General features: G+C 36.6%; 1 protein-coding gene across 1 annotated transcript in view; it reads left to right on the top strand.

The window, feature by feature from the left end:
- DEUP1 (deuterosome assembly protein 1) overlaps positions 1–26,052 on the top strand; it is a 45,156-nt gene that overhangs the window by 5,774 nt on the left and 13,330 nt on the right. The window contains exons 2-10 of the mRNA XM_030465418.1: positions 1,566–1,737; positions 3,069–3,164; positions 8,716–8,850; positions 12,126–12,239; positions 14,670–14,879; positions 20,102–20,255; positions 20,874–20,980; positions 22,494–22,691; positions 24,651–24,737. Coding sequence (XP_030321278.1) covers positions 1,566–1,737; positions 3,069–3,164; positions 8,716–8,850; positions 12,126–12,239; positions 14,670–14,879; positions 20,102–20,255; positions 20,874–20,980; positions 22,494–22,691; positions 24,651–24,737 — 1,273 coding nt within the window. The remainder of the gene's footprint in view (positions 1–1,565; positions 1,738–3,068; positions 3,165–8,715; positions 8,851–12,125; positions 12,240–14,669; positions 14,880–20,101; positions 20,256–20,873; positions 20,981–22,493; positions 22,692–24,650; positions 24,738–26,052) is intronic.

The following is a 26,052-nucleotide window of genomic DNA, read 5'->3' as shown; positions in this document are numbered from 1 at the left end:
ATTAGTCTGGAGTGTACGTTGTCTCCTTTATGCTTTTCCCAGACCCTAGAGTTCTAGGTTGAGTGGATAAGAGGCAATAAGTCAGGAAAATAAAATATTCAGGAACATTCCAATAAACAATTTTATTTATGATATAATTTTTTTTTCTATCTGGATTGTTTCACTGAAAGTTGAAAAGATGCATGAGTTCTAGAAAGTTTCTGTCTTAAATAAATCACTGCAAAACTGCAATGCCAACCGTAAGCTTACAGATTAAGAGGAGCCATCAATTCATAAAACACTCAAGGTTAACTGGGCAACAAACTCTCCAAAGCACTTCAAGAAAAAAACATCTTACATACACCAGAAAGACTCCATTATTTTGATGGGAAATAGTAATTTCTACAAATAGAAAATTTTAGAATGTAGAAAAAATTATGGAATTCCTTGCATAATAAGTATCCACAGCTAAAATTTCTATAATATATTTAATTTCAATTTTTATTTTAATTTTTTTCTTATATTCAAATGCAGAGTTGGAATGCATATGTAATAAAGAGATCTTCATATTAAAATTCAGATACTTTGTAGACACCTGAGGGAATATTGTTCACCAGCAAAGGTGAACACAGGTTGACTCTGTCCAAACAAAGTTTAATTTTTTTTAAATACAGCTCCTATGTAAGGGATTTTATATGAGGGCAACTAAGAGGGCAACTTTGACTGCTTTTAGTTCCTTATTACCCTTCTAAAATACTATATATTAACCACACATCATTATTTGTTACTTAGGACACATCATATTCCTAAACCAACAGTGTGCAATGTTGTCTTTTGCTGACAGTGAAGTCACAGTGTAAGGGATGTATTCCAAATTTAATCTCAGAAATCTGAGAAAAAATCTGATGCTTATGTTGCTGATATTGTACAAAAGCCTATAAAATCCAGCACATGGTCCCCCAAAGACAAGTTCTTTTAGAAAATGCACTCACTTCTGTGTTTCCTAGTAGACTAAAATCTCACTATTATAGAAGTTGCCTTGTTAATTAAGTCCTTTTTTTTTTTTTTTTTTTTTTTTTTTTGCAATGAGAATGGGAAAGCAGAGAGTAAAAGTTGACCTGGCAATGAAGAATTGTGGCTTGCTTTCAGGCCAGCTATTTACTGACTTCCTCCAACAAACCTGCTTCCATCATTATGTACCCATAGTGAGAAGTCCCATGCCCATAAGCAACTCAATATTCATCTTCTCCTATTTTTTTCCATTGATGTTTGGGCTTGGATACTTTTAACTTCTGCTCGTTTGATAGTTTGTCCTTGAAAGAACAGGAGCACATCAAACATCATTTAAGCTGGGCAAAAAGTCCAGAATATGCTGAATACTCTGATTTTTAGTTCAGGCAAACTTAAGATAAGTGAAGTGAGATTCCACCTACATTTGAATATATCATTAACTTCCTGTTTCTTTCTACTGTTGAAAAGTGGCTATTTCCACCAGAAATAAATTAAAAACTCAGCAATATAAATAAAAACTTGTTTTCTCCCTTATTCTTTATTTTAAAAATTAATGTCTTTTTTTTCATTATTAGAGCTTCACCACATGAAACTGAACTTCAGGAGTTAGTGCATCAAATTGACATCATGGTAAACAGCAAGAAAGTAGAATGGGAAAGGAAGATGAAAGCTTTAGAAGCAAAGATGGATATCCAGCATAAAGAATTAGCAAGTGCCCAAAGCAAACTGGATCAAAAAGGTCAAGAGGTATTTGAGAATGTCACATTCTGTAAAGAAAGTATTTATTCAGGGAGTTACCTAATAGTATGCTTTAAATGCTCTATGAGGAGACCATTTTGTTCTGTCATGTAAAAATACCAAACACCCCTTAAAGGTCACTAATTATCCATTGTGTTTTGTTTCAAAGTGTGCTTCTGTTCTGAAAAGTGATTGTAAAAATGTCAGTGAAAGAAAGTGTCACATTTCTTCTATTTCCCTGAAGTCTAAATTAAATGTTCTCCTCTTAGCTGTAAAAAAAGATAATTTCATGGCTTTTTCTAAATGACAACGATTTCATCAGAAATTTTAAATGGAAATATTCAGAAAGTTTCACAAAATTACGTCGTTGTAATTCCTGTTTATACCTGATTTTTATCATTTTATGTGATATACTGTCTTTGTATCATTATTTTATTATTAATAGTAAAGATCTAAATTATATTACCACTTAGATTTGCTTATCAAAATGAAAACCCTGGCTTACCTGTTCACTGTTTCATGTGCTGAATATTCATTCAGAAGCCTCAGTAAATCCTGCAGATTTCCTGCACAGCTTTCTGTTCTAGTTCCAGGCATCTGAAGTTAGGAATTTACACATGGGCATCCTTGTCTGAGCTAGGTGTGTAAACTGCCATTGGGAGTTTAGAAAATTAAATAACTCTTCCTAATGACCAGTTATGGATTTGGCCTTAGTCCTTGCAGTTACAGAAGCCAAGAGAATAATTCAGCTAGCCAGTCTTTAAAGCCTCCATTTATTTGCCTGTAGAGAGATATTATCTGAAATATTTTATCATATTCCACCTTGCTTCCAGCTGGCCCTCCAGAAAAACATAGGTGTCATGTATGCTCTTTGCCAGAATTCTAAGATCCTTGTGGAACTCACATAATTCAAGATATCTCAAATGGCACTGTATTAGGGAGCTGAAATGAGTCTGCAGTATCTCCCAATAATTCTACATAAGTAGCTGAAAGTAATTTAAATTATTATATAAGCCATTCCACCAAAATTTTCACAGTGGGGCACAGCAGTTCATGCATATTTGTGGGTCAGAAATGCTTTCATTAAATGGTCTTTCATGACACAGTCATACCATATTATCATTAAATCATAAGATAACCATAAAATTCTTGTCTTGATGTTGATACAGTCTGGGTTTGTGGTACCCAGTCTTATTATTAAGCTTCTGAATGAATATATATTTTTAATATCTATCTTTTAAGCAACAGTCTTCTTTCAAACTTCCAAATTACTATTCCACAAATGACACCTTTTGAAACACTTCAGAAAAGGTAAATTTGAATGCTTGTTCTAATTCTAGGTAGGAATGCTTCGACAGAAACTGGAAGACTTACAAAAAAGTAAATATGAAATGGCTCAGAATTATGAAACTCAGCTTCAAGCACTGAAATCTCAAGTAAGAAAAATGCACATTTCGTTGGTTCATGATTGCAGTATAAAGAACTTATACATGCTTAATGCTATAGATGTAGCCTCATGGATTTGGGAAAGATGGATTGTGTCACACAAATGATAACTACAGCTTACAGCCAGGCTCCTTTATAATTTCTGTACTGACATTTCCCAACCCTTTGGGTGGATTTTGATGTGACTGTGACATCTGTTACAAAGACAGATGTTCTGTCTGGCTTTGGACTAATAACCTAAAACCTTGGTCAATGAAGAAAATAGATAATTAGATGCGTGTTAATAAGGCTCTGATGCACAGTATTAATTTTAAGACTGAATCTGTTCTTGTCCTGTCTTTGCTATATTGTTTTCTGGTTTCAGTCTGCTGGGTTTACAGAAATCATTGAAGTGGTCTGATAGCTTTCCATGACAGAACATAGAATCAAAACTAAAGTAACCTGGATTATTGACACTGCAGATGTGTCTTGGCTTTATTTATTTCAGTGTGTGTTAGCAGCCCAGAAATCAAATCATACCCTAGGCTGCATAAAAAGAAAGATGGCCAGCAGGTTCAGGCAGGTGATTCTCCCTCTCTAGTACATTCTCATGAGGCCCTACCTGAAGTACTGCATCCATCTCTGGGCACCCCAGTACAAGAAAGACAGGAACCTGTTGGAGCAAGTCCAAAGAAGGGTCACAAAAATGATCAGAGGGATGGAACCATCTGTAGACAGGCTGGGAGAGTTGGGCTTGTTCTTGTTCAGCCTGGAGAAGGCGTCAGGGAGATCTTATTAGCAGCCTTTCAATATTTAAAGGAGATTTACAAGAAAGATGAAGAGAGACTTTTTACTAGGGCCTATAGTGACAGAGAAAGGGGCAATGATGTTAAAGTAAATGAGAGCAGATTAAGATTTTAAATGTAGATCCTTCTAAGTGTTCAAGTCCAGGTTGGCTGGGACTTTGAGCAACCTGGTCTAGGGAAGGTGTCTGCCCATGGCAGTAGGGCTGGAACAACATGGTCTTTAAAGGTTTCTTCCAACCTAAAGCATTCTATGGTTTTATTTGGCTGTGTTTGTTCTGTGCCTGTATTTTTGTTTCTTCATTATTTTCCACTTCATAATGAAGCTCAGTTCTTAGCAAACTTCACTCTATACTGTCTCTGGCATCTCAACAAGTTAACATGCACAAGTCTAGATTGGTTTTTCTGCTATTCTACAGTTTCCTTACTAGCTTCTCCTACCAGATATGTAATTTTCTATTTCATTTCCAATTACTTCCTTGGAAGTAATTAAAAATTTCCAGTCATCACACATTGCAAAATCATCTTGCATAAATTTGGTATCCTTATTTTCATTTAGAGATGCTAACACTTACCACCTAAATAAATATCCCCCAAAATATCTCACATCTCTCTTTTCTCATACTTTTCCATGTTTCCTGTGATATTTTTCACTTCTCAGTTATTTTTATCACATACTAAAACTGACTGGTCTTAAGCTACATGTTTCAAAGAACATTATTGAAATTGAACTTTCTGAAACTGAAATTTTGGTCATTTTACAAATGTTTTTGATTTTGAAGCTTTTAATTACCCTACAAGTTTTTTCCAAGGTGTGGTGCTCTACCACTCTCCTCCTCAGGATGGCAGTGGAGTGAAAATGAAAGTCTCATGGGTCGAGGGAAGGACAGGGAGACACCATTCACCAGCTACCACAGACAATTAATCGGGAAAATTAATTCATTGCCAATCAAATCAGAGTAGGGTAATGATAAATAGAACTGAATCTTAAAATACCTTCCTCTTACCCCTCCTTTCTTCCCAGCCTTAAGTTTCCTATTTGTTCTACCTCTTCCCTCTGAGCAGCACAGAGGGATGTGGAATGAGGGTTGCGGTCCATCAGATGTCTCCTTTTTAGTTACCATGCAGACCCCACCTAACCTTTCTTTGCCTTTCCTGAATGCTTCTTCTTTTATCTTTATCCAAGAAATGCTGATTTTTAGCTCTTTAGAGTATACATCACTCTCTCAATCTATGCCTCCAAATGTTTCATTCTCTCTTACTCATCTATTTATTTTACCAAATTTTCCAGCACTGACTCTGCATTTTATTTTCTGATTCTGATCCCTCCCACTTCTCTAAACCATATTTCTTCATAAAAGATCCACCCAGTACACACCGACTGAAGAAGGACACTGTTAAGTTCCTAAGTTAGGAGGAGCTAAGTTATAAGTTTGCCTGTCAGAACATTTCCAAGCACCTGTGCTAGACAGTAGCCCCATCACTCTATTCACTTTTTTAAGTTTCTTTCTGAAATTACAGTGCTGCAGTATCTACAATAGAATGAATGTAATGTTCCTGGTTTTCATCAGCATAAACTTGTATCTAAAATACAGAGCAGTAATTCTTTTTCTGCAGAAGGATTCTTAAAATCTTTCACCATTTTTGTTCCTTCTCAATCTTGGGAGGAATAGAAAGGATCAGTTTTTCTAGGTTTAAGAATTCTTATCTCTCAAGAACAAATTTCTCTCTGATGCACTGCTTCTTGATCCTAGGTGCTTTTACTCTTGCTATTGATAAAAGTAGCTGTTTAATGAGCAAAATTCCTATTGAATTCATTGTGTTTCTGTCAAATGCAGTAAAACCTGGTTTGCTGTTGCTTTAGGGAAAGAATTCCTGATATGTAAGGTGAGCCACCTAGGCCACACTGCTGCACACATTCAAATGTACATAATTTTTTCATAATTAAATAGCAAGAACTAGAGAGGTTCATCATATACTGAAGGTATATTTTTATATATTTTTATATATTTTTTTACATATATATATAAAAGATATAAATATATATATTATTTATTATATATTTTTCTATTTATATATATGTATATTTAGTCATTCTACTTTTGAAAATGACAGAAAACTCTTGCCTAAAGATCAAGAATCCGTTCTTCCTTTAAGCTCTTTAGTAACCAGTTGCCTCACGTGGACTTTTAAAAGCTGGATGGCTACATCTGAGCTACCTCAGGCTCCCTTCAGAATCACTGAAGGGAAATGGGTATCTCTAGAATACAGTCATGTCATTGTATGTTAAGAATGTAGGATAGTTGAAATGACTGAGCATTTGGAGGAAACTCTTTTTCTAATGCAGAATAGCTCAGGCCTGGGTATCTAACTTTCAGAAATCTAAATTTAGAGGAATCCTACATCAGAACTCTTTTTTCTTTTTTGTATAGCATGCAAATATAACAACTTGGATCTTATTTTTACAGCAAATATCTAGCATTAAATGGAAAGATTCTTGGCTTTTATTCTAGTTTCTGGCCATGTTACAATCCAGACTATAATCCACCTGACATGTCCTGCTTTCATGAAATAAATCTAATATTTAAAATCAAGTTTCACCTTTTGACTATTCTGTCCCTTTTTAAACTAATTTGCTGAAGTGTTGAATCCTGTATTTCCTTGCCTTTCTATCATGAGCAGTCCAATACCTGTCTTCATCTGCCTTTGCTCCTCCCAGGCAGGCTGTGTTGTAATATGTTGCAGAGCAAAAATCCTGTGTTTATTTTTCTTCCAAAGATAACGAATTCCATGTTGTTTGAGCCCAGATAATCTGACCCATTATATTGTACTGTACCGTGTACTCTGGCAAGGTCAATTTCTAATATAGGCAGCTTTTCTGCAAGACTTATAATTTCATTTTGAAGGTGATATCTCACTGCTGCAAGTCTATGTAACAGGACTTCTATCCAGAAATTCCAATGTGGTCAAATCTCTCTCTGGACCTCCCCATTTCACGAAGCTTTTTAGTCTAGCACAATCTGTCTTTTGGTCATCTTTTAATTTCTTTTTGCTGTTCCATGTTATGAGTTCCCAATATCATCTCAAATGTCTCTAGGAAGCTTCCAGATTAATTTTTTTAACTCCAGTTTTTGTTCTGTATTTTTCCTGGACTTTTTTTGGTCAACTTTATTATCTACAAAAACTCAGTTGCTCATTCCAGATAAGTGCAGTAGGATTCCATTCCATTCCATTTCCAGTTACTTACTCAGAAGTTCACTTGAGCAGTTAGCAAAAATATGAGATTTTATGGGCTTTGGTTAAGCAAGGAACTTTATGCTAGAGCCAGAATTTTGTAGGTAAAGCCATAATTATTACAGAGAATATAAACCATCCTATATCCCTGAACTTAAAGGAATAAAAACATGAAGCATGATCAGCATTCACAGTTGGAAACTTCCTTTTTAGTCAGCATTCTTTGCAAAGTTCTTCCACTCTTCTTACCCCTCAAGACCATTATTTTAGGGTTTCCTTTGTTAACATCCTTAGCTTTCCTTTTTTTTTTTTTTTTTTTTTTTTCCCAAAACCAGATGTACGTATCTCTAATAAACAGTGCCATTTTGCCTTATCAAACCTGTTAAAAGCCACTGGCCCCTTTGCTCATGTAGTATAGGTAGCTGTTGATCAAACTGCCCATTCTTCTGAATGGACTGGTACTTTCTGAACGGGCTGGTACTTTACTGGTATCTTCTCTTCTCTGCCTTGGACTCTCTAACTCCTAAGCCACATTTGCATAGTAACATCAATAGACATTGACCTGGAGTACTGTGTTGTGATCTGCTGCAACAAAAGTACATGGAGCTGTTGGAGCAAGTCCAGAGGAAGGCCCTGGGGATGCTCAGAGGGCTGGAGCACTTCTCCTGTTAAGAGAGTTAGGGTTGCTCAGCTTGGAAATGAGATGGCTCCAGGGAGACCTCAGAGCAGCTTTCCAGTCCCTGAAGGGGACCTACAGGAAAACTGGAGAGGGAGTGTTTACATGGGCATGCAGTGATAGGACAAGAGAGGAAGGGTTTAAACTGGGAGATGGTAGATTTAGGTTGGATATTAGGAAGAAATTCTTCACTGGGAGGATGATGAGACTCTGGTACAGATTGCCCAGAGAAGCTGTGAGTGCACACTCCCTGGAAGTGTTCCAGGCCAGGCTGGATGGGGCTTTGAGCAACCTGGTCTGGTGGGAGGTGTTCCTGCCCATGGAATGAGATGATCTTAAAGGTCCCTTCCAACCTGAAAATTCTATGATTCTGTTATTCTAAAATGGCTCCAGAAGAATGCAACCATCACATAATATTGAAACAATGTTCATGATAAAAAAGAAACATGCAACTTTAAAATAATAATAATTATAAATAATAATAATAAAATAATAAACCTTCGTTATGGTTATGAAGAACCCTTTTTAAAATGTCAACACAAGATGGCAGTAAACAAGTAGAGAACAGTTGATATAAACATTGTTGAAGAAACTACACAATGGGTAATCCCCCATAAAGAACTTCAGCAGAATTAAGTAGCTGTCAAATTAACAGATTTCCACAGTTAGTTAACACATATATGACAGCATAGACCACTTCTTCTCTAGGAAATTAACCTTATTAACTGATTCTTTGTTACGTTGGTTAAAGATTTAGAATGCTGAAGCTGCAGTTGGCTATTCCAGCTTAAAGAAAACTTAGGCCATCTTTGTTTGATTCTGCATGTTCAACTCTGCTTTCATTTTTAGTTTTCAGATTTGACAAATAGTTATCAAAAGCTAAAGTCACATCAGTTAAAACAACAAAAGGTTGAAACCAGAGAAAAATGTGAGGAAAGCCTAGAGACACCTTCTACATTGAGCAGTTTATACAGGCAACTGGAGGTAAGAATACTTTGGTTATTATATTCTAATTTTAATGCTTCTAGAGCTAATTTATGGTTTACAGTTGTAAACAATAAATTCCTTATAATTGTACCAAAAAAATATCATTTTCTTGCTCTGGCAAGAAAAGGTGCATAGTTTAATATTCTTCTCTCCAAGTTTTATTAGTGCTTTTAGTAGTTTTATGAATTAATATAGACAATTTTCTCCATAACTATAACTATAAATAAATTCACTTTTTCCCTGATAAATGCATATGTGCTGGATAACATAATCTGTTGAGGCATACAACATTTTACATATGGAAGAAACTGTCACATAGTACCCACCATTGATTCAAGTTTTATAGACAATTTTGATTCTACAGGCCTATTGGAAAACTTTGCTATACACATCTTGTCAGCACCATGTACCTGCGGCAATCCACAACCTTGAGCTCAGTACTTAGTTTCTTTGGATAACACACGAGGAAGGATTAGGCAGTTAAAAATACTTTCCTCAAAATCCAGCATACTGAGTGGGGATTAGATACCACGTGATGCTGAGGATAGGATTCAGTAATTTTCACTACCTTTCTGGACATGGAATAGATTTTGGATAATTTATTCTTGGATACAGGATGATACTGATTTCTGATCATAATTCCCAGTCTTGACTTCTCAGATTTGGAAGTTACCTTGTGATCTGTGGGACAGTCAAACATTTATTGGGCCAAGAGGAGAGTTGGACAGCACAGCAAACTGGCATATGGAGTGTGTGCATCCAAGGGGTGGCTTCTCCCAAAATACTCCTCTGTCTACATTCACTGGTGGAGAAACTGATACCTGTAGTGAAATGAGGCAACCAGGTGCCACTAATTGCCAGGGAGTGAGCATGAGCTTGTGTCAAGCCCACCTGTGCCCAATTAGGGTGGGCCCCCACTGCACATGAGCAGGACCAGGGGGCCAATAAAAGGTGAGGCCTGAGACACAAGCTCAGCTCAGTCCTGGGCTAGCCAGCAGAGAGGCCAGTTGCTCTTGGAGTAGCAGCACTGATCTGGGCTAGTCAATTCTGAGAGCCGTAGGCTTAGAGCGTTGCTCGTGAGTCTCTGCTCAAACACCTGGTTGGACTTTGAAGTGCCTTTCCCTAAGAGAGCTTCGTCTTGCTACAGATACCCAGTTTAATTTCTTATAAATGAACAATATAATTTCTAGCTGTACCACTTTTTGCTCTCTGTTTTTATGTATCTGGTAAATTTGCTGCTATCCTGTGCAAAGTGAAACAACTTCAAAAGAAAGAATTCCAGTCTACTGAAAATTAACGTTTATTTGATACGTAGAAAAATCATGGAAAGATTCTGATTCTGTCTGGAGAGAAGTTCATTAAACTGACTCTTTCTTTCATGGGGAGAAGAGTCTCACCACTTAGTCTGATGTGGACCACCAAATTATTATCACCAAAAATGTTGCATTTGCTTTGGCCATTCTTTGTAAAATGCAGAATAAAGTAGTGTGTGTTTTAAACTGGATCCTGTAGGGAAAGTAAGCAGAGGAATGCCAGCTGAAAGTGTGAGCTAGTTTCCTAGTTGCAAAGCATTGTGAAGAGTTATGGGCTTATGCTGTAGATTTATGATATGGACTATTTAGACACTTTGAGAATTTTACAGTCAAAAGCTTAAGCTCTAAGACATTTTAAGTACTTTCATGCTTAAGCTGCAATTAAGAAGGGCTTTAGGATTTTTATTTTGATTTCCCTATCTCCTATGTTATTCTGTAAGATATAGGACTAAGTTCTGTGACTTTTATGTGACTGTTCCTACGTAACAGGACATGTCCTAGACAGATCTTAACTCTACATAATGTTGCATCTTTTCTACATGGAGGAGTCCTTACCATCAGAAAAGCTACTATGCTTTGGGCTCCAGCTTAGCTGCTGACATCTGCTACTACAGGAATAATAAATGGGTTAGACATCTATCATTGTCTAAATATATCACTACTGTGAAACTGTCTGATCCAGCTAATTTGAGAATGACCTTATTCAAGATTAAAATGTGAAAATAATGTAACACAATGCTATAATTTGATTAATTATGCAGTATGAAAAATGAGTGCTTGGAATTGATTCAGCAACTTCTAGTATTCAGGAAATAATTAGTGTGTTGAAAATCTACTAAGCTCAGCAGTGCTGTAGTAAAGCCTTGATCCTGCAGTCCTCATTAAGTAGCCTGAAATTCCATTTGTATCACATTTTGTAGAATGGGAAGATGTTTATTGGTTTAAAATGCCAAAGCAGATATTAGGAAAGCTATAAGAGAAGATTTGTATTAATCTGTGCTGGGAAACACTTGATTTTGTTTCAATAGCACGTAAAATCCAATTTTTTTGGCTTTGGGTAATACACCATGTTAGGATAATTATAAAATATCAACTATATTTTTGCTACCAACATTTCCATCATGGGAAAGGAAGTTATTATAACAGCTTATAAATTTTTCACTGTATAAAACAGTATGCTGTTACTTTGCTCTTTCTTCCAACTAAAGGAGCAACAGCTCTAGTAACTGGAGTTTTCCTGCTTAGCTTGTAGAATGCTGCCTTTAGCTGTGAACATGTAGAAGTGGTGTAATTTAAGAGCAAATTCAAATACACTGAAAATAGGAATGTAAGTGCAAACACAAAACCAATATTCAATTAATCTGACATAATAGTATTTGATAAATAAGTTTTTGTTTAAATTAGGTGAACTCAGAACCAGAAGCAGCAGTTGTGAAGAGTGCAAGAAGTCAAATTTATTCACAGTAAAAGAAAAAATAGAAAAAGAAAAAAGCAATCACTCATCTCTTAAAATATTTGTCTCAGTATTAATGGCTTCATTTTCTGATGGTCACTCTACTTGACATTGATACAGCTTTAAAGTCACAGGAAATGCCCTCCAATAAAATGGGTGGATATAATGATAACTCTAAGATCTAAAGCAGTGGAATGGATTTTAAATATTTTGTCATTTTTATTCAATTATTGTGTTTATCACCCTTTTTTTTGAGATTAGTAGCCTTTTATAGTGGAGTTTTTATGGCTTTTTTTTTTTTATGGAGATGGCTGGGTGGCTGCTTTATATCACTGTTCTTTCTTCTTTCTAAAATTATGGGAAAATTATATATTAATTTTTTTAAAGTTTAAAATTTAAATTTATTAATTTTAAAAAAGTTTTTTACTATGCAAATTATGAAATTACTTATATTAAATTAAAAATATTTTCCCTATATTTACTAACCTTCTTTTGCTGTCTTTCAGGAATTTAACACAAAATCAGGAGAGTGGGATAAGAAGAGGACAATCTGCCAAAATTATCTCATTTATTTAGATGCTCAACAAAAATTATTGTCTGAGAACTGTAATTTATTTCAGGTAAATTCCTGCTTATGGGAAAAAATGAGAATTAAATGAGCTGTTAGCTCAATTAGAGTTGTTTTAACTAAATGTAGAAAATCTGAACACCACTAAGCTTATAGTGAATCTGACAGTACATGGATATATTGGTAGGGAATACATTGCTTACGCAAGGAAGACCCATACTGAAAGATCTATTAATACATAGACTTATTCTAATTAGTTTTTCTCTTGAAAATGAGAAATTGAACAAGTATCATGATGAAAGTTACAGTATTTCTGATTTTAAAAAGAAACTGCAAAAAGCAGTGCATCTTCCTTTTTCTTTTTTTTAGTATTCTGTGGAGATACTTTTACCTCGTGTGCTATTTACTAACATGCAATTAACTGTGAGGATTACCAAGTAATCATCTTACCAAGTAAGCAGCACATGCCATTACTATGTGGTAATGCTGCCAAATATAAAGTTCCCTCAAATCTAAGATAGCCCTCATTTTTTTTAAGATCATAAATAAACATTTGTATTATCTATGCAGAAAAATTAATTTCTATATGCTACTCCAGAACCACACTTGGAGGTGTTTGTTGGATCACTTATTCTTTTTTTATCATATGTTTCAGCTTTTAAGTTACCATTCAGTCAGTCTTGGTTGACTTTGTGATTCTTTTTTTGTGACAATTTTCGTATTACTCTTTTGTATATGGCATATAGATCTAGCATATTTTTATTTTTTTTAATTCTTTCCAATCCAGAACAAAAATTGATTCAGTGATGTCTTTAATAAATACTCTAATAAATATTTAACTGGGTCACAAGACAGCTCAAAAATGAAGGGAAAGCCAGTTAGTTTGCTGACTGATAATCCACTCTTTTGCTGTTACTAAAAGTATTGGGTTGTAATCTAGTGAAACACTTTCTTAACAGTTCTGGTGAGACTCCTTTCCCATACCCAGTATTTCCAGTGGTGACACTTTTGTTTCAGGCAAAGTATTATATTGCAACTCTTGAACTTCTGTACAAATGTCTTTAAAAACCAAGGCTTTGACCAGACAAAGCTACTGGGTGATGTCTGGTGAAGTTAAAGTAGAGCAGCCAGAGTGATTATCCATATTTTTCTCTTGAGGGCTACATTGGTGCTACCAGTGAGCTTTCTTTGAAGACAATGTTCTTCACAACTGTAATGTAGCACAAACTTATTTATTAAACAGAAATCTGATGTACTGTCATCCCTTAGCAGTTTCAAAAGCATTTACTGGTCCTGTGTCTTGTCTCAAATTCCTCCTCTATCTGGAGATGGAGTCTTGCACTGTATTTTTCGCAGAATGCTTTGACATTTTTGTGGGTCAGAGTCCCTAACAAATGTCATGGGGGCCTAGAAATTAAATTCACCTGCAAATTTCTTTGCCTTTTCATTTTGATATGAAGCCAGTGGTCAGTTCTACTTAGGTGTTCAGCCAACACACATTATGAGAACTTAGTCAATGACATCAGAAAGCTGTTTAAAGCATACATTTTTGCAGTCATTATCAATGAAATATGGTATTTGGAAACCTATTTATTTTAATATACATATTCATACTCAACTTGACATCTGTACATGATATATGGTTTCCAGGTTACATTCTGTTGTCATTTTTCAGCTGATTCTCAGTCTTCTGAAAGATTACTGCTGCTTGTTACTCTCCCAGAAGAGGCATCCATGTGGATATAGTTAAAGAGCAAACTCAGTTACTATAGTAATTATGCTTATTCATGATGCCTGTGAATTCACAAATACAGGCAATAACAATTTTATGAAGTTTTGGTTCTAAGGTTTTAATTAGTACAAGAAAATGACCAAGTGTGAGACTCTGCAGAACATGTAAATGATTCTTCTCCAGGCTTAAAGATAATGGTACCAAAGAAGTACTGGTGCTGCAGTAACTGATCTGTTTATACATGAACTATGTAATGCTAGCCCTCCAGTCAAAGGTTAATATCTATCCTGAGGCACACACACACAACTCCTACTGAGTTCAGTGAATCAAAGAAGAACATTTCTCTCAAATTATGTTTATAGATAACTGCCTTGAGTAGGTCATCATTATCACCTTCTTCACATTTGGGGTTAATTAGCATTAAGTGCTAAAGAAGCACTAGAGAAAAAAAAATCCTTGAGAAAATTCTGTGCCCTTGAAAGTTTCTGAAACTTTTTCTTACTGAGGCAAAGAACTTGAGACTAAAAAAAACAAAGTATCATTTAGAGACGTAATTCAAACTCTTCTGACTGTGCCATCTTTTCTAAGCAAATACTGATGAAAATGGAAACAGGTATATGATTTTAGTAGTAATGTTTTGGTCCTAACAACTTCCATATAATTACGAAGTTCATATAAAAAGTTACAGAAGTTATATTATGAAGTTCATATAAAAATGAAGTTAATTCAAAAGATTTTCTTGTTTTGTAGAAACAGGCCCAGAATTATCAAGTCCAAATCAACAACAAGAAAGAAAACCAAGAGAAAGTTATTACCTCTGGCCAGCCTGAAAATGAAAATGAATTCATTATTGAAAAGCTAAAGACAACTGTGAATGAAATAGCAATAAACAAAAATAAACTGGAAGAGGAAAATCTGAAACTCCGGGAGGATCTAAAAATGTACCAAAACCAGTGCCAGGTAATATTAGTTTTTTTTTATGATGACTGGAATTAATGTTGGAGCATTAATTACTTAAGAGTGTACTTTGAAAAGTTATACTTAGATGCCTCTATAAAAGATCTGTACACTATGTATATTCTTTGAAGGAACACAGAAGGAGCTGTGTACAGCACACTTTTTTGAGTAATATTTATTGAAAACAGAGTTATTTTTGATACTTGGTAGAGTTTTATATCTCTTCTTTATCCATAGCATCTACAGGAACTTAGCCCAGTTCACTTGGCTTCTTGTAAATAAATGACTTCTACAGAAGCAGGAGAGCCATGAAGATGATCAGAGGTCAGGAGCACCTCTCCTAGGAAGACAGGGAGAGAGTTGGGGTTGTCCAGCCTGGAGAAGAGAAGGCTACAGGGAGAAGAGGAGGCTACAGTGGCCTTCCAGTCCCTGAAGTGGGCCCAGAGGAGCGGTGGGGAGGGACTCTTTACAAGGGCATGGAGTGATAGGATGAGGGGGAATAGTTTCAAACTGGAAGAGGGAAGATTTAGGTGAGACATTAGGAAGAAATTCTTCCCTGTGAGCATCATGAGACACTGTCATAATGTTGCCCAGGGAAGCTGTGGACTCCTTATAACTTGGAAGTGTTCAAGGCCATGTTGTGTGGGGCTTTGAACAACCTTTTCTAGTGGAAGGTGTCCCTGCCCATTCAGGGGGTTTGGAACTAGTTGATCTTTAAGATGCCTTCCAACCCAAACCATTCTACAGTTCTATTATTCTATGAAGTCTCTATCTCTGATTTACACCTTGTTGTACACTGTGACATATAGATAGTAATATATAAAAATATATAAAATAATATATAAAAAATTGTACTTTATCACAGAGAGAAGATTTTGTGGTAAATGAATTTTTAAGTTGCCAGCCCTGTGAAGAACCATCAGTTTTTATCTTATCTCTATGTTTAAAATAGCACTGCTCTCTGAAAACAGCCATTTGGGCCTTTTCTTTTGCTTGTGATATATGAGTTCTGACAAGATTGAGATAATCATAGAGTGGAATCACAGAATCACTCAGGCTGGAAAAGACTTTCAAGATCATCAAGTCCAACCTCATCCTAACCCTGTTACCCTACTCCTGATGACCCACCACTAAACCACGTCCCCAAACACCACATCCAGATTATTTTTAAACACATTCAGGGATGGAGACTCAACCAGCTACAACCCTTTCTGTAAATAAGTTTCTCCTGATATCCAACCTAAATAGACCCTGACACAACTTGAAGCCATTTCCCCTTGTCCTATCATGTGTCACCACTGAGAAGTAACCAATCCCACTCTACTACACCCCCATTTCAGGTATTTGTAAAGAGTGATGAGGTCTCCCCTCAGCCTCTGTTTCCCTGGACTATACAGCCCCAACACCCTCAGTCCCTCCTCATGAGGGATGTTTTCCAAACCCTTCACGAGCTTTGTTGCCCTTCTTTGGGCTTGCTCCAACACCTCAATGTCCTCTTTGTACTGAGGTGCCCAAAACTGAACACAGTACTTGAGCTGGGGCCACACCACTGCCAAGTACAGGGGCAGGATCACTTCCCTGGTCCTGTTGGTCACACAATTTCTGACACAAGCCAGAATGTCATTGGCCTTCCTGGGCACATTGCTGGCTCATATTCAGCTGACTGTCAGTCAATACACCAAGGTCCTTTTCTGCCAGGCAGCTTTCCAGCCATTCTTCTCCAAGCCTGATCTAATACAAGATCTTTACAGCCCTTGTTATTAGCTATAGTTGAAACAGATCAGGAATGAGATTCTTGTTGCTATTTGTTTCTGGTAATGTGTATAAATTATGTTTCTGCTTATTTATTTAATCACTGTAAGGTTTAGTGATATATTAAATGGCCTACAGTGACTTTTACTTTTCTGGAGAAAGCTATTCTATTTCTGTTTCTAGACCACATTGCAGACTTACAACTTCATATCCAATATACTTTATAGGAATTAACATGTATGTGGTGGAGATTAATTTCAGGAGTTGTCAGAACAGCCAGGTTTAGCACATGTAGTTTATACATTTCATTTGCTTACTAGTTCACTGAGTCATTTGCCTGTATTTGTGTGCAAGCTAAAACCTCTGATCTGGGGCCTTTTTAAAATGCTACCATCCAAATGTACAGTGGAACTGATCACTAATCACTCATCACTCATCACTAATCACTAAGTGGAGAGGGAGGTGCTGTCGTCTTCCCCCTAGTACCTAAGAAGTGGAAGCATGGGAATGCTTCAAAGCTGCACTGTGGGAGCTTTAGACTAGGGAGAATTTCTTTACCAAGAGGGAGGGTCAAACACTGGAACTGGCTTCCTAGAGAGGTGCCTGCCAGTGTTTCAGAGGCATTTTGACAATGCCCTTAACAACATGCTTTAGCTTTTAGTCAGCCCTGAATTGGTCAGGCAGTGGGACCAAATGATCACTGTAGGCCTCTTCCCCTATTCTAGTTGAGTCTAGTCCATGGCAATTGAGGAAAGTGGATGGATGCTGTGTGAGAGAGAGGGTAGATGTGCTGCAGCCTTTAAGAAAATCTCAATCAAGAGGACTTTGGGAATCTTCTTAGTAGAATACAGGTGCTGTAAATAGCACTGGAGACATTTTAAGTAGAACTGAAGGTAATACATAATGCTGTCAGCTAAAGAGCAGGAAGTTGCAGAATTACTGTACTGGTGGTGTAAAATACTTCCATGTTAGTTAGAAAAGTTGCATTTGGAAATAATCACAGAAGGCAAACACTGGTGTAAGGTCAGTATGTGGTGAAAATATTTACCTCAGTGAAAATATTTTCTTAGAAATGTCATTATGAGAGAGAAGGATGTGTCAGACAGAAGGAGTGGAGTAGGTTTGCATGGTGGGTAGGAATAGTTGGAGCTGATGCTGGTAAAGGAGGGAGGAGTATATGGGAATCTTGGCAGGGAGAAGGGCAGTGGCAGCAAGCCTGGTATTGTGCCTCATACTCATATGGTTGTGTCACATCTGCCTCTCATACTGTTAATTAGAAAGGCAACAGCTGTAAAGTGAAATGTATGGAGGACAAATCAGAAAAGTCTGGCAAATTTCATAAGTTATACACGAGAGGCAGCCTGAAAACATCACACAAGAGGCTTGGTTCTTGGGAAGTCTGCAATAAGTCGGTTGCTGGACACTAATTTACATATAAATAGAACATATAATTGTATTAAGAGGGTTGAACAGCTTTGAGTAGATTTAGAACATGAGCTGATCAGGACATTTTTGAGACTTCCTTTTGGTATCAAACATGGCAGGTTAGTTGAAGCAAAACTTTTCACAGAAGAAAAGAGAGGATTTGGTAAATTTTTAAACTTGAAACAGATTCTTAAATAATTACATTTCATTAGATATTTTCTAAAAACCCTAAGGTTTTCTGGCTTAAACTTTATTTTCATTTTGGTATTTTAGCTAGATGCAATAGATATTTTCTAAAATAGTAAGTGGTACATATCTAAATTATTTTTTGAAGGCCTGTGTGAAACTCTTGACCTATAGTTCTGTTTCAATTATTGTGGCTGCTGCTGCTGCTGTTGTTCCTGCTATTGCTGTGATTCAAAGAAGAAAATACAATTTATGTAAATGAGTATGATGGCTGCAGTCTGCCACTGATGATGACTTCCACCACAAAACTGTGCAGCACTGATTCCCCTTACCCACCCCAGAGTGAAATCAGAGGCACCTCTGATTTGTGAACCTCTCACAAATTCATACATTATAAAATAGTTCTGGCAGTTTCTTGAATGTCGAAATCATGAAGATGGTCATAAGCAATTTTTGCAGATAATTTTAACAATTCATTAAGGCTTATTTCATTTCAGTATGTTCCAACTTGCATTCCAGGGTTTAAAAAAGCTCTCTCAGCTTTAATATAACAAAGGTTTAGATGAATGCATCTGTATATGCAGTCCCTATAAAGAACATAAAAGTGCTTCGTATCTGTCTTCAGCAGCCCTTTCAGCCAGAAGAAACCCCAGGCTTCTTGGAAAGAAAGTCATTCTAATATGTGGCTGTAAGGGAAATAAACCTTTGAAGTTCCTTGCTTACGTGTCATTTCTGGATTACAGTTTTCTTTTGAAAATGTAAAGGTTTTATTTTTACTTTTAAACATGGGAAGTATATTAAAATAAGATTAAGAAAATATGAAAAATACTGTTGTTATTAGTGTAATGGTTTTAAAGGCAACATCCTTGGAAAATCCTTGGGTTTTCAATTTGGAACATGCTTTTGGATCTTGGGTGAGAGGAAGTAAGTATTCTCAGTATATTGTTATGGGAATAAAAACTGGTTTTAATTATACTTTTGTTATTTGTGGGTTATATTTCCAAGTTCTTACCTTTAGTAGGCTTTCAATGTATTTTTTGGGGAATTCTGATTTTTTAGGAATTCAGATTTTATAATGCCAGGTATTCATCAGAAATTAAAGATTACATAGAGTCAAGATTTGTGGAGCCCCTAAGAAAAATCTTTTTGTGATTGTTTAAAGTGCTGTAATGTTCATTAAGATTAGCAGTTAGCTCCATGCAGATAGACCTCATTGACTGAGCACACACTTTATTTAAATACTTAAGTCTAGATGTATCTGGACTATGTTTAATGCAGACATGCACCTACTCCTGCCTTTCTATCACCTCTTGCTTTTCATGCTTATAAATTTGGAAATGTGGATAGGAAAACAGAAAACACAAGTTCTGACAGTAGTTCCTGGATGTGAAGCATGATTTAGGCTGCAGATCCTGCTGAAACAGGCAGACTGTGTGTTTGAACAACCTGATCTAGTGGGAGGGGTCCCTGCCCATTCAGGAGGGTTGGAACTAGATGATCCTTAAGGTCCCTTCAAGCCCTAGACATTCTATGATATTCTATATATTTAGTAAAATAAAGAACTTCTGGATGATGTTTGCTGTTTCTGGATGATGTTTGATGTTTCACAGGCAAATGCATTGGAGCATTGCAAGAGCTAAATATTCAGCATGTGATTTTTTTTTTTAGATGACATTTCTGGAAAAAGAAACTGACATGAAAGCAATGCCATTTTCAGAAATTAAACTCAAAACAAATGCCTGGATGTCCTTCCAAGCAAATTATACAGTTATTGAAAATTGTATATTAAAATGCAGCATTTAAGAATGAGCTACTATTGTCTCATTTTATTTAACTGCTTCTGTATTTGCTTGTTTCTTTAGAAGATGGAGGCAAGCTTTTCAGAAATGAGAAATGAGCTGCAGTCACGGCATGCTCTCTGGAGAAGGATACAAGTGGAATGCCAGCAGTTGCATACAGAATTACTGAAAATCAGAGAGTATAAAGATACACAGGAAGTTCAAATAAAGTATGTTTGTTGATGACTATTTAAATTAACAAATACTTCTGAGCTAATAACTTTTCTTACATTTTGATTTAAATTAAGTCTGTTTAAAAACATACTCTGGATTCAAATGTCATAATGTAAACAATTTTAGAATAAACATTTTCATTAGCAATTATATGTAACAAGATTGCAGGCAATATATGCAGGGTCTGTTGAAAAGCTTGAAGGCTGCCTAGATCTCTACAAATCAATGCACTTTATTTATTACTCTTTATATATTTACAGTGCCTTTCATTTTGTCAGCATCAGGAGACTTTGGAAGTAGTGTGGTTCAGATTCTCCTTTGAGTAAAATGTTCTTTTTACAGTTTATCTAACCTACCATGGCTATTTGAGATTATATGGAATACTAATCTGCAAGACATTTCAGAAATCTTTCTGAATCCACTTGCACTGCCCTTAATCTCAAGAAATCTTTCAAAATTAACTCTGCTTTAAATAAGATCAAATCCAACTTTTGGTGGTTTGTTTGGGTTTTTTTCATCAGTGAGCAGGTCTTCCATGGTTTTGTACCTAGGAGAGGATACTGTAAAATCAAGGTTACTGAACATTTTGCTTGTTTCATGTTTTGTTTATTTCTTGTTTAAAGGCATCAGTCATCTTGTAAACAACTGAGTGAAAAACTAGGAAATAAAACCTCTGAGTTAATATTATTGTCACAAAGCCAAGAACACCAACAAGAAGAGCTCAACAAGGTATTTCATATTAAGTATTTAAACAGGGTTTAAAAAAGAGAGCAGAATACTGACCTGGAGTATGTGCATATGCAGAAGAGATCAGGGTTAAGGTTAAATTGTGGCTTTGGGAGAGTATGGAGAATTCATATATAAAAAAGTTTTCATGTGTGGTTGTATCTCTGGGGAGAGATGTGCAGGTGTACAGCTGACATTCCCATCCTGTGCACTGACAGCAGGGTGCACTGGAATGATGGAAGGCACCATGCCTAAGCATCCCTGTGATTCAGGTAATACCTTGCAAGTAGTAACCCCTCCAAGGCTATGAGTAATTCATAGGCTATAGGAGGTAAGGAGCTTGTAGGTGGTCTCAGATGTAACGTGCTCACAGGTACCCCCACAGGGCTGAGCTTAATCAGTCACCTGCTGCACAGTGTGGGGCATTGCTCTTTTGTCTGAACTGTGCATCACACTGCATTGCATATTTCAGAATGTGCAATGTGTGCAGGCAGTTCTGGTGTGGCACTGTGGAATGGGCTGTGGCTTGGCAGACCCTATCACTTTGGGAGTAGAGGATGCACAGAACTCCTCTTACGGGCATGTTGTGGTTTTCCTGAGTAGCAATGTAAGCAGGAGTATCACTAATTGGATGCAGCTGACTTGGATGCAGCAATTTTGGCATGGTAGTCATGATCCAGCTCTTAGATTTTTCACATCTACATCTATTTGTTTACAGTTCTAGTATTTCTGTGTAGTCTGCATAAATAAAAATGAAATGCCATCTGCTAGTGATTGTGTACAGTGTTGTGAGGAATTATTAAAATGGTTTCAAAGGTTTTTATGCTGGCTTTTGGGTTTTTGTTTCTTACATAACACAAAAATCTATCAGTACTACAGTGTTAGTTATAGTAAAAAGATTATGAAAACAGTGTTTGTGTTGATTCTGGGAGGAACTCTACACAAGAGATAGTGCAGAAACATTGACCTTAAATTTTGTTTGTAATGGCAGAAAAGATTTTCGTAAAGCGATTAACCATACTTTCTCTTTATTTCTAACATAGTTTCCCATTAAAGAGTCTCTATATTGACTTATTTATATTGCTCCCAAGTTAATTTAGGCTGCATTAAAATTATTTTAAAGCTAAATTAACTTGGGAGCAATATAAATAAATCATACTTGGGTTTACTGAAAGGATATTTCCTTGGATAGTTTTGCCATAAGTTCCAAATCTTAAAATTAGCATATTTTTTATTACATTCTTTTAAAATTCTAATTTAAATGCCTTGTATTCTTTTCATTTCTAAAACACAAGAGAAGGGTTGAAAAAAGATGTAAAAAAGCCATGTGCATGACTCATGAAGGCATTTTATTATGAAATCTCAAAAGTCTCTGATTTTGTTAGAAGAACTGGTATCTTGGAAGCAACAGCAAGAAAACAAGCAAGTACTACCTACTAGTAGGTAGTAAGTGATGCTATCATACAATCATATTTACTGCACAGCATTTTTTCTTTTTGAAACATATTTTCTACAGATAAGAAACCACCTTTATCAAGAGGAGCAGTCCCATCACTCTGAGCAGGAAAGAATGAAGACACAAATCTCTGACCTGACAGAAGAGCTTCACCAGAAGGAGATTACTATAGCAACTATCATGGAGAAAGCTACTCTTCTGGAAAGACAGTTAAAAATGGAGTTAGAGATAAAAGACAAATTGTTAGGAAAACAACAGGTATGCAAGCAGGCAAAACCAGCCTAGATCGTTTTACTCCACTTTATTGATAATGACATATATTATCTGTGAAAAAAGACATTACATTTCTTGCTGTAGTTTTCATCAGCAGTGCTGTAATATCTGTGAAGTGTAACTGGAGCAGCCAAATTGATACTGGAACAAGAAAGCACCACTAAATGTCAACTGCACATCTAAATTGCAATTCATTTTGACCATCAATTGTACTTCCCATTATGAGATGTGAAGGATCTTGAAAACTTCCATTTTTTTGTTATTATATGTTCTTTACACTTAGAACAGTTTATTGGATTATCTAGAATAGTTCCTAATTTTTCAGGGGTTTTTAAAGCTTTTGAAGAATGAGTGCTTCAAATCTTCTTGGAAAATTCCTGTAATTTTAAACATGAAAACTGTAAGATGCCATTGTTTTAATGGCAAATTTCAGTTTTAGATATATTATCTTCACTGCTTGGTTTTGTAAACCTAAAGAACATTCATTTTTACAGTTTTCCTTGTCTCTCCAGTTTCTGAGAGGTTCACTGCATCTGAAATTTTTTATTATTGTAATAACTTACGTTTGACCACAGGAAAGTTAGTGTTTGGGAAAATGAAGAGATGTCTGCTACTGTATGACATTCTGTACCGGGCCTTATTTCCTATTGTATCACTGAAAGAGTGGATGTCAGTTCTAAGGGATTGAGTCCATCATCAGCAAATTCGCAAATGACACCAAGCTGGGAGGAAGTGTGGACCAACTGGAAGGCAGGAGGGCTCTGCAGAGGGACCTGGACAGACTAGAGAGCTGGGCCGATTCCAACGGGATGAGGTTCAACAAGGCCAAGTGCCGGGTCCTGCACTTTGGCCACAACAACCCCATGCAGCGCTACAGGCTGGGCACAGAGTGGCTGGAGAGCAGCCAGGCAGAAAGGGACCTGGGAGTCTGGATTGACAGGAAGCTGAACATGAGCCAGCAGTGTGCCCAGGTGGCCAAGAAGGCCAATGGCATCCTGGCCTGTATCCGGAACAGCGTCGCCAGCAGGTCCAAGGAAGTGATTCTGCCCCTGTACTCAGCCCTGGTGAGACCACACCTCGAGTACTGTGTCCAGTTCTGGGCCCCTCAGTTTACGAAGGATATTGAGGTCCTGGAGCAGGTCCAAAGGAGGGCAACTGGGCTGGTGAAGGGACTCGAGCACAGGCCCTATGAGGAGAGGCTGAGAGAGCTGGGGCTGTTCAGCCTGAAGAAGAGGAGGCTCAGGGGAGACCTCATCGCTGTCTACAACTACCTGAAAGGAGGCTGTAGCGAGGTGGGAACTGGACTCTTTTCACAGACGACCTTCAACAAGACAAGAGGACACAGTCTTAAGTTGTGCCAGGGGAGGTTTAGGTTAGATATTAGGAAGAATTTCTTCACGGAGAGGGTGATCAGGCTATGGAATGGACTGCCTGGTGAGGTGGTAGATTCTCCGTCCCTGGAGACATTTAAAAAAAGACTGGATGTGGCACTCAGTGCCATGGTCTAGCAACTGCTCCGGTGGGTCAAGGGTTGGACTAGATGATCTCTGAGGTCCCTTCCAACCCGGCTAATTCTATGATTCTATGATTCTATGATTCTATGCTTCATAAATAAGATTTTATCCAGTTTCAGTGGCCTGCAAAATCTGCCCCTCTTTGTATCTTGTATCTGCATTGAATTCCCCTATTTTCCTAGGTGATTGATTACTTCTTTCAGAAATGTAGATAAATTCAGAGGTATTGTCTTTGTATGTCTTTCATAAATTGTTTAAGACTTCTTACTGCTCTAGTATGGTTGTATTAAAAAAAAAATCAAAAACCAGTCAGTTTCATAATTATTTATGAATAATCCATAAAATTAAACATATATATTTCTATATCCAGTGTTATTTCATGTTAACTGTAGTATTACTGTGTTTAATTAGAGACTGAATCTTTTCCTAGATGCTGGATTTCCAATACCAAGTGATCAAATCTGAAAACATACATCTAAAAGAGATGCTGGAAAACCAGGAGTGTAAATGTTGCACGGTAATTTTTTTAAATCTATGCTTCGTGTGGAACAATTGTTTTTGTTGTAAATGTAGATTAAGATTGTGGCAGATTTAGAGGTTTTCGGCTTGCATAAAATAAATAAATAAAAATAAGATGTGTGACATAATCAAAACCAAGTTGTATTCACACACAGCTTGACTATGGGTTTAGCTAGGAATAATTTTGACCTTAATTGTAGTAAACTACAAGTAAGCTAAATTTTCCAGTAACTGTCTGGACATCAAGAAGTGTCTGTGAGCCTGTTTTTTGTAAGTGGTGTCACTGGTTTCAGAAAATACTTACTTTCAAGCAGTCATTCTCACGGATACAAAAAAAATCCCTTTCTTTTAGTATTTTACCCCTTTCTCCTTTTGATATTTAAATAACATTTTGCAGTGTTCGCTCAGCTTATTTTTTAGTTTATTATTTATTTCTCTCCAAGCAGGAGATATTTAAAGTTTCATTCATAAAAAGTATGCTATAATATCATGTATAACTGTAGTTCATGTGGATATAATAGCTGATATATGGTGCCTTCCACAAACAATTGTATATATCACTAGAAAAAAAACCACACTGGAACATTTGTTTGTAAATACTGCTGCATATGCATTCTTGGGGGATTTGTAGCCTGCCAATGGCATTACTGTAGACTGACAAACGTATGAAAGATGTCACATTTTTGCACACCTTTAAAATATCATTTATGTCTCTGTGTGATGCACATATATATGACGTATGGATATATGTTTGTGTATATCTAATAGATTATTGTGGGAACATAGATGGATGTGTATATCCATGTCTAGCTCTTCTCTGCACTAATATTCTTCAGGAATCAGGAAGATTGAGAAGAGCTGTCTGACAAGAATCCTTGTAGCATCAAGCTTGTTAAGTTTTAACTGTACTATCTGTTACTAGAGATACCAAGGTCACTACACTTATCAGTGTGCTTGTGGACTTAATTCTTTCCTACTTAACTGGGGTGTTGTAAGGATCTAAACATTAAAGATTATGAGGTATTTGATATTAAGATTGCTCTGACTGGATGGATCATTGCAGATGAGTGTGCACAGTATAGCAAAGCATTACACAGACCCCTCCAAGTGGTGCCAGCCTAACTCAGTGTGCTCTGAATGCCTCACCAGGGGCACTTGTTTAGATTTTCAAAGCAATGTAGCCATGCCAGGTCAGTTTTGGGGTTTGTGCCATTGTAACTGTACTGCTGGTCATAGAGGTGTTAATGGTAGGGCAACATAGCACTCTCCTTCTTCCTCTGCTCCTACAGTCTTCTGCACTCACAAGACATAGC

This window comes from Calypte anna, chromosome 1 (genome assembly GCF_003957555.1).
Source record: "Calypte anna isolate BGI_N300 chromosome 1, bCalAnn1_v1.p, whole genome shotgun sequence".
NCBI lineage: Eukaryota > Metazoa > Chordata > Aves > Apodiformes > Trochilidae > Calypte > Calypte anna.
Note: the sequence above shows the minus strand (reverse complement) of the source record. Positions and strands in the feature narration are given on the sequence as shown.